Here is a 16271-nt window from a genome sequence, read left to right as displayed (position 1 = left end):
ACTGACGCAATGGTCAGGGGACCCTGGTTTACATGTAATCGGTCCATCGGTTGGATGTCATTCAACACCCCGCAGTGTGACACGGCAGATCTTCGAAAGAGCAGACCACAGTGCTCACCCTGCCATGCCTGGCTTGCCTTCCACCCATTCTGGGTAGTCAACCTGGATTTGGGAGCTGCTGCTCTCCGAATGTGCACAAATGCAGCTGGAATTCTTTGTTTTTTTTCCCCCATTCGTGTGATTTGCACAGCATTTGTGCTCTAGTGTGATTGGGCCCCAAGGGAAAAACTCCCTCTGATGATGTTGAGGAAGAAACCTCAAGCACACTAGACTCAGAGAGGGTGACACTCAGAGGGTGACACACTGCTAAAACCAGTCTAGCAATTACAAGGTTTTTACAAAGCTGAAGAAACGGGAAACAGAAAAACCAGGATAGCATCAAAATAAAGTGCATTGGGGGCGCTAGCGAGCAGCGACATGTGAGGACCTGTTTGGACAGAGCTCCTGACCCGGGCAAAACTTTTTTTTTAAAGTAATATTGGTATAAAACAACTTTAGAGGGACAACATTTGTCTCTGACAGCAGAACAACGCTAGAGCGTCATATTGACTGCTCCTTTCGCGCCCTCTTTTTACAACCAAAGGGCAAAATGCCTAAAGGAAAATGCCACAAGAAAGAGGCCTCCGCTAAAGCCTCGGACTCAGCTGAAACCGCATCCGCAAATGAGGACTCCTCAGAGGAGGAGACCACGGACCTGACCACTGTCATGGCTGCCATTGTAAGTAGCGAAAGTAGAATTTTGGCACGGATAGACTCAAGCACAGCGGACTTGAACACCAAGATAGACGCACTTCGAGATGATGTGGCGAAACAGGAGACTCGATTGAGTGATTTGGAATCCGGCCTGAATGCATATTCGGACAGAGCGGCTACTACAGACAACGTGGTCGCCACGTTAAAAACAGAAATCATTTCACTCCATCAGAAAGTGGAAGAAATGGACGGGAGTCAGCGCCGATACTGAGCGCGTCTGGTCGGGATAAAAGAAGGGCTTGAATCGTGTGAAGGGCGGCGGCCCACTGCGAGCATTGCTAAATTACTACAGGAGCTGCTGAGTCTGAACTTCACTCCAATCCTGGATGCGGCATACCGCGGCGCCCGCCGCACTAACGGGGGGGGGGGGGGCAGAACCATTGTGATCAGATTCCACTATCTGCGGGAACGGGAGGAGATCTTCCAAGCAGCAGCTCGCCTGGCACCACTGACCCTGCATGATAAAAGAGTGAGCATATTTCCTGACTATACAGCGGCAGTGGCGAGGAGGAGAGCCGCCTTCGCCGAAGCCAAACGTTTACTTCGGAGCTGCCAGGGTGTCAGGTTTGGTATGTGGTTCCCTGCGACACTTCGCATCACAGACTCGTCGGGTCAGGAGAAGCGGTTTGAAGACCCAGCAGCGGCAGTAGAATACATAAAAAAAAAACCTGAAGCCTAAGGTTGTGTTAATTTAACCAGCTGGACAATGGTGACTGGGTGCAAACAAAACTGATAAAAGTGAAAGATCCTCCCCTACATTTGACTGTCTGTTTCTATCATTTCCCCCCCCCCTTCCTTTTTTTTTTTTTTCTCTTTTTACTCCCCATTTGTTTGTAACAGGGAGGCTCGAAGAAGGGGGGAGGAGGAGGGAGATGTGGAGGGAGGGGTGGGAAGGAGAAAAGGGGGAGGGAAGAGACTGTTTTTCTCATTTTTTGTGTGTAAGGTAGATATGGACAAGCTGGAAGTGTACACAATTTGAATGCGAGTCCTTAGGTGGAAGGTAAATGGGATAAAAATTACTGGTGTTAGGATACACGCCACACAGATACAATACCCCTAAAAGTTTTAGTCACCCCCCCTTTTTTTCTCTCTCTCTCTGCTACATCTATAATCTGAAATCTCTACAGAATCTCGTTATCCCAGCCCGCTGTGAACAGTTGAATCCAGTATTTGTTATATAGGGGAGAGGGAGCTCCTACCTTTTATTTATTCCTTTTTTTTTTCTTTTCTTTTTTTTAACACCAGGGGGACAGGCACAGCATTGAGATGTGGGTTGACAAGAAGCACCAAAAAAAAAAAAAAAAAAAAATCACCTGAAGAAGGCAGAGGCTCATTCAGGATCAGTGGGGAAGAAAAGGAGGGGAAGGAGAGGGAGGAGAAGGAGAAAAAAATTTTTTCTTTTTTTTCACCGTTGGTGGTATACGGATGACTTTTATTCTGTGTTCTTTCCAATTTATAAATATTATGGTTCGCCCTGGTCGGGGCCTGGCAGGAGAATAGGTTAGATGAGTATTAGCAGCATAACGCTAGAAGGAGGTGGTGCGATCTTGAGAGGTTTAGTAGATCAGCACATAGGTTCAAGGCTCAATTTTAATTTAGGGGGAGGACAGGGACTTGCTTTAGTTCTTTTATTTTCTTTCTTGACTACCTTAGAAATACAATGTCTGACATGCAGAAGCCAGCTTATACTCGCTTTCTGAGTTGGAACATAAAGGGAGTCCATAATCCAGTGAAGCGTAGTAGGGTACTGGCACACTTAAAAACATTAGGAAGTGACATTATGTTTTTACAGGAGACTCATTTACGATCAAACGAATGTATAAATCTAAAGAAAGCTTGGATAGGACAATTATTCTGCTCAAAAAACGATGACAGATTACGTGGCACAGCAATTTTGGTTAGAAGGGGTATCCCCTTCATCCTATCACAAACTGTGTGTGACTCCAGAGGTAGATATGTTATAGTGACTGGCAAGCTATATGGTACACAAGTAACATTGGCTAACATATATGGACCCAATTGGGATGACCCCCTTTTTTTTTACTAAATTTATAGCAGCACTACCAGATCTTAACAGCAACCAATTGATACTGGGGGGCGATTTCAACTGTGTTCTGCATCCAAAATTAGATAGGTCAAATTTTAACCCAAACAGTAAGATTTCTAATTCTGGTGCAGTTATACAATCATTCATGGGCACATATGCACTTTTCGACCCCTGGCGGAGAGATAACCCAACTGCAAGACAATACTCTTTTCTCCCCAACCCACCACTCTTTTTCCAGGATTGTTTTTTTCCTGGTAGATAGCAAGACTCTTCCTATGGTTAAAGATTCCCAATACAACAGTATAGTCATCTCTGATCATGGGCCAGTACAGCTGGACATATGTTTCCCAGAATGTGTCAGACCACGCCGTACATGGCGATTTGACCCTCTGTTACTACTTAAGGACTCTTTCAAGAAATTAATCTCCCAACAAATTGATAGCTTTTTGGAGTTTAACCGTACACCAGGTATGCCATTAACCACAGTGTGGGAGGCCCTTAAGGCCTATCTCAGGGGCCAGATAATATCCTATACGGCCTACGAGAGAAAGAAACGCAAGCAGCGCCTAAGTGACTGTCCGACAATATAGCAGAGGTGGACCGTAAATACGCTGACTCCCCAACGCCTGAACTCTACAGAGAAAAATTACTATTAAAAATTGAATTTGACAATCTCTCCACTAAGCAAATAGAACAGGTATTCTTTAAATCAAAACAAAGATTTTATGAGCACGGGGAGAAGGCTGGAAAGCTCCTAGCTCACCAAATTAGGCAGTCCACTGCAGTTAATACTATTCCTGAAATTCAGACAGAACTAGGGGAGATAACTACTAACCCCAATATAATAAACCAAGAGTTTAAGGAATATTACACAAATCTTTATAAATCGGAGCCACCAGATGACCCGTCGGACATTACTACATTCTTGGAAGAACTGACAATTCCAAAAATTACCCTGGAAGTTAGTTCGCAGATAGAAAAATGTATCACAACAGAAGAAGTAGTGCAGGCAATCAAATCAATGCAAAGTGGTAAGGTTGGAGGGCCTGATGGGTTTCCAATTGAAATATACAAGGAATTCTCTGACAAATTAGCACCTATCCTCAGCCAGTTATATCAGGATATATTTGAACAACGGAAATTACCCCAAACCATGACTCAGGCTATGATTTCAGTTTTGCTTAAAAAAGATAAAGACCCTTTATCATGCAGCTCATACCGTCCAATAAACTGCAACTATAAAATCCTTAGAAAAATATTAGCCACCCGCATAGACAGTGTAATTCCTACAGTCATCAACTCAGACCAAACCGGCTTCATCCCAGGTAGACAGTCATTTTATAATATGTGTAGATTATTTAATATCTTGTATACCCCATGCTCTGCGGCTGCGGAGACCATAGAGATGGTGGTCTCCCTAGACGCAGAAAAAGCGTTCGATCGGGTGGAATGGCAGTATTTGTTTGCGGCTTTGGAAAGATTTGGCTTTGGACCATCATTTTTAACATGGATCAAAATAATATATGATGCACCCACTGCAGCTGTTCGGACCAACAATAACATTTCTGATTATTTTTCTCTCTACAGGTCCTGCAGACAAGGGTGTGGTCTCTCCCCATATTTGTTTGATTTGGCAATCGAACCCCTTGCTATAGCCCTTAGAGCAGATGAGGGTATTATAGGTATCTCTCGTGCCGGTAAGATCCATAAAGTGGCCCTATATGCAGATGATCTACTCTTGTACATATCCGAACCCACAGTATCGATTACAAGGTTATTACAGATACTAGAAAACTTTAGATGTCTCTCAGGTTACTCTAAGAGCCTGCTCTTTCCAATTGGTGGCACAGATGAGGATTATTCCAAGTTTCCATTTAAAATAGAACATAACACGTTTACATACCTGGGAATTAAAGTTACTCATAGCATGGAGAACTTGGAAAAGCACAACTTCAGCGTGTTATTGGAGCAAACAAAACAAGATCGAGAAATGGTCAACTATACCACTTTCGTTGGCAGGTCGTATCAACATAGTTAAAATGACGGTTTTACCGAGATTCCTTTATGTGTTCCAGATGATCCCTGTGTTTATTCCAATGAAAACATTTAAGCAGCTAGATGGATTAATTGCTTCATTTATATGGAACAGTTCCAACCCTAGGATGAAAAAGCTGTACCTGGAAGTTCCCAAAGATGCGGGTGGATTGGGATTACCCAATTTTCGTTGGTATTATTGGGCTGCTAATATAGTAAAACTAAATTATTGGATTTATACATATGAGAATAAAACGGGTCCAGACTGGGTTCACATGGAACTGTTATCCAACCTGCTACCAACAGTTACATTGGCGATACCACGCAGCTCTAGTACACTGTTTACAAACCCAATTGTCAAAGCCACACTTCGAATATGGTCACAGTTTAGAAGACACTTTGATTTAAAACAATACAGTAGGTATTTCCCAATAGAAGACAGCCGCTTCTTTCCCCCATCACAGCTTGACAATGCATTTCGATACTGGCATAAAAATAGATTAGTATTCTTTCGTGACGTATACCCTGATAATGTGTTTATATCATTTGAGACACTGGAAAAGGTTCATAATATACCCAGATCACATTATTTTAGGTTTCTTCAGATACGTAGCTTTACCAGAGAAAAGTTTTCATCATTTCCTCACCCACCACCTAAGAACCACATAGATGCGATTCTGGGATTGGTCCCGTACAGTGTTGCCAGAGTTACTTTGAAAAAGTAATCCAATTACTGATTACTCCTTGAAAAAGTAACTTAGTTACTTTACTGATTACTCAATTGGAAAAGTAACTAAGTTAGATTACCAGTTACTTTTTAGTTACTTTCCCCAGCTGCCGACAACAACCCTCTGCCACCTCAACATGACAATGATACTTGTTTTGCCAAAACTCACTTTATAGTCACCCTTTCTTGGCTTCAATGAAAATAAATACTTATTTTCTAAAAAGTAAAATAAAGACCTCTTTCAAGACATCATATTTAACTGTTGACAGCACTGTAACAGTAAAACTTGCAATTTCTAACCTACATTGTTTATAAATGTAACTATTAAATTAATTCTAACATTTTTCTAACATTTAAATTCTCTCTAAACATTTTACTTGTTGAAATTATTATTTTAAGTAGTATTAGTAGTTGTAGTAAAAAAAAAAGGCTTCAAAACTGGACCTTTAATCTAGGGGTGTTGTGGGGGAGGGGGGCACATCCTTGCCCCACGCCCCCATTCCAGCTAGATTCGCCCCTGCTTTGGCGTTTGAGCACAAAGAATGGATAACATTTATTTATGCAGAAAACAGGACCAGATTTACAGGTAAGAAAGTTTTATTGCGTTTTCACATCATGTGGTCCTCAGAAAGAGAGTTTAGGTGCATTTGAGTGGAAAATAGTGTTAGTTGTTGATGCGGCTCGGAGAAGAGAAAAAAAGCATAAAAATGTCTTTGTAAAGCTCAGTGCAGGTGTGCTGGTGAGGACGAGTCGTAGCTGTTGCAGAAAAACGTGGATGAAAAGCTCACAGCTCGCTTAAAGTGGGCAGTTCAGTCGAACCCGACCCCCTGCCCACGTTTAATGCTGCTGTCGACCCACAATGCAAAAATAATAGTAACGCACAGTGACATGGAGAAGTAACTTTAATCTGATTACTGATTTGGAAAGATTAACGCGTTAGATTACTCGTTACTAAAAAAAAGTGGTCAGATTAAACGCGTTACCGGCATCACTGGTCCCGTATGAAAAGAAACGTGTATCTGTGATTTATGATATGATAGGGGAACTGAAACCACGGTCATGGGAGAAAGCTAAATTGGCATGGGAAAAAGATTTAGGAGTTAAGCTTTCTGAAGATCTATGGCAACACAGTCTGAAACGTATTCATACTTCTTCATTGTGTGTACGTCATGGTCTAATTCAATTTAAAGTACTCCATCGCCTACACTATTCAAGGGATAAATTATCCAAACTCTTTCCCACTATAGATCCTGGCTGTCCAAGATGCAGTCATGTACCCGCTACAACAGGACATATGTTTTGGTCATGTGCCTCCCTTAATGACTATTGGAGACAGATATTCGAAGTGTTTTCTAAACTTTGTGGCCAGACTATAACACCTGACTATCATACAGCCATTTTTGGCATACCGCCTCCAGGCCACAAAGTTTCTAATCTTCAAGCAAATGCCTTGGCATTCGCCTCTTTACTTGCACGCAGACTTATACTCTTTAATTGGAAATCGAACTCAGCCCCGTCATTTCTGCAGTGGTTGAGGGAGGTACTATCCTTTCTACCCTTGGAAAAGCTGAGGTACAAGATATATAAAGCCTGTAAAAATTTCACTCTGACCTGGACTCCCTTTATAGAGTTTGTAGAAGGTTTTTCCTTCTGCTGATGTACTTTAGCATCCATTGCACTGGATAGTTGAAAGTATTCTAACTTTGATGCAGCTATAACACCAACTCAGCTAATACACCATGAGAAGTTCCTGTCTGGCACCTTTTTGTACTGGATCTTGTTCGTTTCATTTCTTGTTTTTTTTTTTGTTTTTTTTCCATGAGCCTAATGGGGTGGGGGTAAGGGGGGTTTCATGTTGCACATGTGTTCAGTGTTTGTGTTTGTTAACTGAAAATTGTAAAATAAAGTTTTGAAAAAAAAAAAAAGTGCATTAATGAGATCAGCACATTCATTAGCAGGGAGGGCCGTCCCTACCAAGGGTAGGTGATGAAGAAATAACTTGCTATCATCCTTAATTATGATGTGCAGCTTAGGACATCTGCTACTCCAACTAGTGCATCCCCCAGATCTCAGCCATGGTTTTGGGACTTACCGGACTGCAGGAAGCAGCAAAGTTTGTGTTGTAGTTAAGTTTGTGTCAGTGTGAAATGACTTAGTGGTGCGAGCTGCAGACAGTATATCGGCCAATATGTGAAGGGCGGCAACTGTACAAGATCAAAGAGCAGACAGGTAGTGCAAGATGTTACCTTATCCATCAGTACGTTTTGCCACATCCAGAAAACACTTTTGTAACTTTTCTCTCTGGCAGCGAAGGATGTGAAGAATAACTGAATGGAGACAGAATCGTACACTGACTGACTGCGGGTTTAATCACCTCTTAAATAAGTGATGACTGCTCAGTTTTAAAGGTTAGCACTTAATAGTTTATAACAAGAGCAGTTTGCAGGTTGATGACAGTGTCCTGGTTGTACCTTCTCTGCGCTTGTGCAGATCTGGATGGCATTGGGAATCAGCCGAGCAGTTTTCTCTCTGGTCATAGATGTGATGTCTTTAAGACTCAGTATAATCTGTTATGTGGCAGAACAGAAAGGTTAAAGCTAGAACACATGCCACAAAAGAAAACTTCACTCTGCAACACCATCAGATACTTCCACGATATCAAGAGCCACTTTCTGATGCAACTTTATAACAACATGGATTCCACCTTACCCAAACAAAGAGGTTATGTTTTTGTCCAAAAAGATTATGTGAAAAGGTTAGCTCTGACCTAAAAATGGAAATTTCATTTTGGTGATATTCCAGGCAAGACAGCAGAGTCAGGAGTTCTTTTGTTGGGACCCTGGTAGATGGCAGTCTGTGGCCCTTAGTATTGTTTAAAGTTGCTACTATAGTCAAAAATATATGGAGGAATAAGATTCAAAATATTCCTTAGTATAGCTTGTTCACTGCAAATCAACAGCTTGTGAAAATATCGTTGTAGTCACAAAGTTGTTAAAGACTGAGCTGGATTTCAGGTTTAAACCCCTCCTCAAATATTCCTCAAGAAGGCTTTTCGTACAGTCCAACCTCAGTATACCACGGCCTATACAAACCCCCAGGGTGGAAGCTATAGCCAGTTAGAGATCAATGAAGGCTTAAACAGGTATCAAAATTTTAAAATCCTTCAATCGTATTGAAACATATGCCACATTATTTGCGTGATCAGTGATCATAAAGATTCTTGAAACATCAGGTACATTAAGTACTTCAAACAATGAAACAAAATTACTGTAGAAATTGAGTTGCCATTTCAAAACTCTTGACTCAGTAAGATTAACATTTGCTTCAGAAAGTTCACTTCTGCAAAAATACTTCAGAAAATGACGACTGGCTTGATAAAGGAATGACCACCAGTGGATCGTGGAACCCAAATGATTCCTCTGAGCGTGTGCATCCTGGTGCTAGGCAAGCATTCCAATTGTCTTTTCTGTTTGGAACAAGATGAAGCAAACCAGTATTAAATCACCCAACATACATAAGCATGCCAAACGATAAAGGTCAGCTCTCCCCAGTTTGTCCATGATTGGAGTTATATGCACACACATACGCACAGTGCTTTTTGCCTTTTCTGCATTCTGCCACAAGCAGGTGCTTTTAATTTACACACCCACAAACAGGCACGGAAGACATCAAATGCAGTACACTTTTCACTCATGGCAACGGTAACATGATGCTTAACCAAACTGACTACACCAATTGAACTACAAAAACAATAAATCAACAACACTGTTAAACTAGCATGAACCACAATAACAGTAACATGATGCTTAACCAAACTGACTACACCAATTGAACTACAAAAACAATAAATCATCAACACTGTTAAACTAGCATGAACCACAATAACAACATTCAAAACCCCAAACTCCCATGGTGCATTGCAGCACAATATTCATTGTTTACTGTTATTAGCCAATATCACCAATTTCTCCAAAAATATTAGTCCCATCAACTGCTTTTGCAGCGTTCATCCAAAACTGAAAATACATAAGCGTACCAAATGGCAAATATCAGCTCTCCCCAGTTTCTCAGTGATCAAAGCCATACACACGCACAGAGGCGATTTGGCTATTATAATAGAGATAAACTATTTAAAAAAAAATATATGCAGGTGTGGTGCCCAAATGGTTAGTGTGCTTTGTTTCAGAGCAGAAGGTTCCTGGTTCAATCCCCCCCCCCCTCCCGCCACATTTCTCCATGTAAAGTGGAGTTGTGTCAGGAATGGCATCCGGTGTGAAACTTGTGCAAAATCAACATGCAGATCCATTTGCTGGGGTGACTCCCGAGTGAAAACAAGGGAGCAGCCAAAGAAGTAACTTATTAAAAAAATATATAGTTCACATATTCACTTTTGTTGGAAGTGATTTTATCTTGGCATGCCAACATAAAGGGGTTGGGAGGGGCATGATACACTATAATTATAACTCTGGGATTCCTAAGGTTTTTGCACAGTACTCTGTGGAATATATATTCCATATTTATAGATAGATATAAGCCCAGTGGCATCTGTGTGCATGGCTTTGATCATATACATACACTAATATTGATATCACTCCCCCCCCCCCAAAAAAAAAAAAAAATGATCCCAGCTTGAGTATGAGCCAATGTTTCACAAAAATGAGGGTTCTCAGTTCTGAGCCTGCATGAGCGATAAATACACAGTGTACAGGGGAGAAACCGCAGATTCCCCTTTTTCCCCCCAATCAGTCTTCTGGTCATGCTGCAAAATGCGGAGTAAGTGTGTCCCCTTTGGAGTGCATGTCAGCCTCCATGAGGGGGCACGCTCCCCTGGAGACATGAAGGGTTCAGCTAAGCTCATGAAAACATTGATTTGTTGTTGCAGGTAATGATACACTGATCAACAGATTATTCTGAACGCTATAGTCACTTGTTCCTAATAAATACCTCTAAATCCTTCATACTGTAGCTTTAAAGGCATGATATTTTTGTATCATTTTATCCCTAGACTAAACGCCATCTCCATTCCTCATTACCTTCGTACCCCAAAACACGTTGCTGTAGAAACAGAGCCAATTCTCTGAGAGGTAGAGTCGTCCCTGAAGGAGAATGTCCCTCTGGAGGGCACACGGGTAGTCTGAGGGGGACAGAAAAAAATAAATAAACTGTTCATATAGTACAACTGTTCACATAGTCAGTAAGACAGAGAGCTCTGGAAATAAAGTGTTAAGAGTTTAAAACACATTTTGAAATACACCAATTAACTGAATTTGCATAATTACTAGAATATTAAATATGTCCAAAGTTAAGGGGGGGGGGCAACCTTATATCGTGAATTTAAATGTGCAGATATACTCGTAAAATCTACACTTAACAATAAACACTGATTAATTTACAGCAAATCGTCACGTAAGTTTTTTTTTTTTTTTTAGACAAATCAGAGGATGGATACATGAACATTTCCAAGAAGCTGAATATGTCTTGACTTCATTTATGCCAGTCATTAAGAAATACAAACTGTGGCACTGAATGGTAAACCTGTGTGGTGTAAGCAGTTCTCGAAGACCGGAGTGGTCGTGTCAGGAGGCAGCTAGCGAGGGAAGTCGCCAAGACACCCATGACAGCTGTGAAAGAATTATAGTCTTCTGGAAAGGTGATTTGAGAAACTGTGTGCAACTTTTGCACCACCAATCACAGCTTCACAGTGGAGCAGAGCACAGAAGGATTTTTAATTCGAGAACATTCAGCCCAAGCTGGGCTCCACCGTGTGCCCTCTGGAAAAGTGACGTGAATCTGAAATGTCACATCTTCAATTTGAGAAAATCCCTCTGCTCCACTTCACCATGAAGCTGTATAAACATGATGCAGCCCACAAAAGTTAAACTGGTTGTGCACCAACGCACCCCATCCAACCTGATGGAGCTTGAGAGGTGCTGCAAGGAGGAATGGGATAAACTGCCCAGCGATAGGTGGACCAAGCTTGTAGCATCATATTCAAGAGGCTGTAATTGCTGCCAAAGGTGCATCAACAATGTATTGAGCAAAGAGTGTGAATACTTATGTACAAGTGAGGTTTTTCTTTATTTTTAATGAATTTTCAAAATAAAATAAAAAATCTTTGTCATTATGGGGTGTTGTGAGTAGAATTTTCAGGGAAACAATGCATTTACTACATTTTGTAATTATCCTGTAAATACTTGTACTGTATATAAAAATATGATATGCTAAAAAGACCCTAAAATTGACTCAGATCCTGGCTATTACAGTCTGCTCTCTGTTGGTCAAAAATTTAAAAAAAAGGGGGGGGACTGCTCCCCCCTCCCCTTGCTCCATTTGGATAAAAAAGTAAGCTCTCCTCTCATTAGCAAAAAGGAGTGTGTGCCATAAAACCCTGAAAATATTATTATGCATTTAATGAAGTTGGCATCATTGGCAAATCTTTATATCAGTATGTAACGCCACCCTTCTCACTGTGGTTAACATTTGATGGTCTTTCTTAGAAGCACTGCTACCAACTCACCCACTATGAGTCTCACAGATTCTGGCAAGTCTTTAAACACCTTCTTAAATTCATCAAGCCTCTGCTTGTAGGTGTAGGTTGGCAGAGGGGCTTGTGGTGCAGCGAGACACTGTGTCTGGAGATCAGAGCTCTGATGGAGGACATTTGAACATCCTTGTTAATGTGGCATTTGTATCTTCAGTAATGAACAAGCAAGCACATGTAGACCCGGTATAACGCTCAGACCCTCACTTTACATGCTTTTTGGAGTTATTGTAATTGTGCACTCTCAGTGTTAAAATAGGAAGCGTCAAACACAGACAGGTTACACATGCTACAGTTAATGAAGCCAGGCCAAGGGCTGTACAATTTTTTTGTTGTTTATTTATACCTCCAGTTCATCAGAAGTGCATGTGTCATCCATCAGGTACATAAACTCATCTCCAACATCACCACCATCCACCGCCAGCCGGCTGGATACTTGCTGCATGGTCCTGCTGAAATAAAATTATGAAACATTTTCATTAATGAAAACTTCACTTGCAATATTAATTTGAAAATAAATACATCTCAAGCATCATGAGAAAGTACTAAAGCTACAATGTGTCGGGTTTAATTCCATCTAGTGGTGAGGTTGCATATTGCATTATGCTGTCACTCATGATTTCGTCTCCCTTCACTTTTTTTGCGCTTCTTTGGCGATGGAGGTTCATGCTTCCTTGCTTTCTCTTGTGATCAGCAACCCGTCTGATTCCCGGTGTCACACAAATGAGGGTTCTCCAACTTGTTAGTTTGCACTTTCAATGTGAATACAGTGTGTAGGAAAGCAACAACTTGAGCCTTCTTCATTTTTCCCTTCAATCTTCCTGCCATTCTGTGAAACGTAAAGTCCCCCATGTTTATTTGTAATTGTCATGTGGTTTCTCCATGTTGTCTTGACTGCAGAGCCTCTCCGGCGCGCAAGAATTATGCGATATGTCAACAGGGCGAATAAGGGGGGTCCACTCCCATGATATGAAGGGTTCATTCTGAACAGATTGTTATGAATGCAATTTTCCATTTCTGCTAATAATCCCCCCCCCCCCCCCCCCCAAAAAAAGAACTCCACACTGTGGCTTTACAGTTGAAAGTTTAAATGGTAACTGGACTGTATTTATATAGCGCTTTTCCATCTGCATCAGACGCTCAAAGCGCTTTAAAATAATGCCTCACATTCACCCTGATGTGAGGGTGCTGCCACACAGGGCACACAAGGCTCCCACTACACACTGGGAGCAACTAGGGGATTAAGGACCTTGCCCAAGGGCCCTTAGCGATTTTCCAGTCAGGCTGGGATTTGAACCAAGGATCCTCTGGTCTCAAGCTGAACGGCTTAACCACTAGACCATCAGCTTCCTTTAATAATAATAATAATAATAATAATAATAATAAAAAAAAAAAAAATAAAATCCTTGTGTGTTCTACAAACTGACTGATGTCAGACATCAAACAGGGAGTAGACAATGTGGGACCCACAGGGATTTTATTCACTTCACCACATTTGCACAGTATTAGTGCAGCAGATAAGAGAATATTTAGAGCAGAATCGTGCAAATGGTGTTAGAAGCACCAAATTCGACATAACTACAACTTAGACATTGACTGATTGGCCACTTGAAATATCATTTGGTGGTCAGGTAGGGGTCAACTGAAGAATTACACAGGGGTCAAAATTAAAAGATGCTCCAATCATGTTGAACAATATTACCACATTTGCCTGATCATGAAGATTCCAAAAAGGTATAGTTTGGAGTATCTATGACTGAATTCAACAGCAAGAATGGTGACAGCCAGTTTCAGTTTGTACAGGGGTCAAAAATTAAAGTTGCTGCAATTTTGGTGATGCAAATTATTAGTTGAGTCAACAGGGTTTTTAAAAGGAATAGTTTGCACCATGTGTCATGCTTAGTTGTCACGTTACGAGGTAACATGTCACATGTCATAGAATCCAATAGTTGACCATGTTTGACCTTTTCTTTGGAGACCAAGCATTCAACACTGTCAAAACTATTCCATGTATTAATACTATTAGCACAACCAATAATTTGCACCACTTTTTACCAAAACTGGAGCAAATTTAACTTTTGACCGCTGACCTTTGTCACCATTCTTGCTGTTTTTAACCCATAACTCCATAGAATTCAATCATAGATAGTCCAAACTATACCTTTTTGGAATCTTTATGATCAGGCAAATAATGTGGTATAGTTTTCAATATGATTGGAGCTTCTTTTAAATTTGACCCATGTAAATCTTCAATTGACCCCTACCTGACCACCAAATGATATTTCAAGTGGCCAATTGGTCTCTTCAAAAGAGTAATGTCTAAGGACTACGTATTTGTGCCAAATTTGGTGCTTCTATTACCATTTGCATGATTCTTTCAGTTATCTGATGCACTATATGATTTTGTCAGTGATAATCCAGTGCTGGATTTCTAACAAACCTTTCACGAACCTAATTTTTTTCCATTTTAAATAATTGCTTCCCTTTTACAAGTCTACATGACAATTCAGAAATATCTCAGTGTAATGCACAAGCTGTACTTTTCTTTTGAAATAAATACAAAACTTTGTATAATTTGATTAGTTACTGAATTGGCCCAGATAATTACCCCCTAAATTAATATGAGACCAATTAACACTAAAAGCAGCATGAGGCAGTCTGGGCTTGGGTAGGTGTGCGAGTTTTTCATGAAATTGCAATACATTTGAAGCAAGGTTTAGGTTTTGCAGATGCTAATATGTCAACGAATGTAAGAGTGTAAAGTAAAGGAGATATGAGTACTCGTTTTGCTTTGATTTTGTTACAGATCTGGCAACCCTAAAACACTGATTTAAATTACATAAAATGGGTGGGGGAAAAACAAAAAAAAAAACCAGCAACCTGGCGCATGACGGTAATAACTTGACTTTTCTTGATCAAAGTCTAAATCAGGGAACTTCCTACCCGGAAGCGAGCTGCCATCTTTGTTTGGGGGAGTCGAGCGACTTCGGTAACATCGAGAGCAGCATGAAAATGCCCCAAAGTTGTAGTGTTCCGGGTTGTACAGCCAACACAAAAAGTTATCCCGAACGGCGTATCATGTGGGTCACGTGCATTTATTTATGCGCCTTCACCTGCATGGTGCGCATGCGCACTTGTGACGTTCCACAAAATAACGTTAAAGAACCCCGCAAACTCTAAAAATTCCTAGTCTTTGCTTTTACACACCATTAAACTGTTTATTTTAAGAGTAGGGTACATTTTAAATAGTTCCTGTGTAAATAATTGCAGTTGAACTGGTTTAACACACTACATTTAAGTTTCCACTGTGCAGGACCTCTTTTCTACCTTAAGATGATGTTTCCTTACAAACAGTACAAGTTAAACTCATCAGTCTGCATCTCCTGTCAGAGTCGGTCTTCATCTTTAACAATCTGATAACAGGTGTCCTACTGCGTGAGGATCACAGTTCCACCTACCTGTCACGGAGCCCTGTCATTTCTGTGAAGGAAAACCTCAAGAAAAAAAAAGTTTGAGCCACAGAGTCCTCTCTAACCCTGCCACACAGCTCGTGTTCTTCTCTTCAGGATCAGTCCGTCTGGCTGCAGGTGCATCTCATCCACTGATCCAGCTGAGGAAGTGGATTTCAAGAAAGGTGTCACCTCATTGGATCTCCGCCTCCATTCATTCATCCAGAGGGAAACCACGTGTGTGTCCACATTCTACACATCAGCTTTAGCCAAGAGTCTATTTGTAATTATGATACGTTTTAAAAGTCTAACTTCTTATGCACATTTATGTCCATACTGTAACAAAGTGTAAACAGGTATTAAAATCTATGATCTAAGCAGGGAGGCAAGTGAAACCACTGACATGCAGATGGACCAGTTTTACAACATTATCAGTCTGAGGTATTCAAACAGGTTGAATCAGGCCAACTGAGCTTGTTTAGCTCCTTGAAGAGGTTTTTGCGTTTCACCTAGAAAAGCTTGATCAGTCCTAGTGACATCACAGAGGATAAATACTTGAGTCTCTCACGGCTCCAAAGCTGGAGCGAGCCATGACTGATGTCAGAGTGATGTAATATAGAGTCATCGGTCACCTGAGTTTGCATCATCAGAACAGACATA

General features: G+C 41.0%; 1 protein-coding gene across 3 annotated transcripts in view; it reads right to left on the bottom strand.

Moving 5' to 3' along the window:
• gramd1c (GRAM domain containing 1c) overlaps window positions 1-15968 on the bottom strand; it is a 47574-nt gene extending 31606 nt beyond the window's left edge. Inside the window, exons 1-6 of one of the 3 annotated variants that reach the window (XM_034169404.1) lie at window positions 15621-15968; window positions 12509-12614; window positions 12139-12268; window positions 10655-10755; window positions 8093-8188; window positions 7868-7948 (exon numbers count right to left, since the gene is read on the bottom strand). In XM_034169404.1, coding sequence (XP_034025295.1) covers window positions 7868-7948; window positions 8093-8188; window positions 10655-10755; window positions 12139-12268; window positions 12509-12614; window positions 15621-15640 — 534 coding nt within the window. In that variant the 5' untranslated portion in view covers window positions 15641-15968. The remainder of the gene's footprint in view (window positions 1-7867; window positions 7949-8092; window positions 8189-10654; window positions 10756-12138; window positions 12269-12508; window positions 12615-15620) is intronic. The other 2 variants (XM_034169410.1, XM_034169418.1) reach the window with 2 other exon arrangements.
• Between the last annotated feature and the right edge of the window lie 303 nt (window positions 15969-16271).

Source organism: Thalassophryne amazonica, chromosome 1 (genome assembly GCF_902500255.1).
Source record: "Thalassophryne amazonica chromosome 1, fThaAma1.1, whole genome shotgun sequence".
In the NCBI taxonomy this organism is placed as follows: Eukaryota; Metazoa; Chordata; class Actinopteri; order Batrachoidiformes; family Batrachoididae; genus Thalassophryne; species Thalassophryne amazonica.
This window is presented reverse-complemented; position numbering and strand designations above follow the sequence as displayed.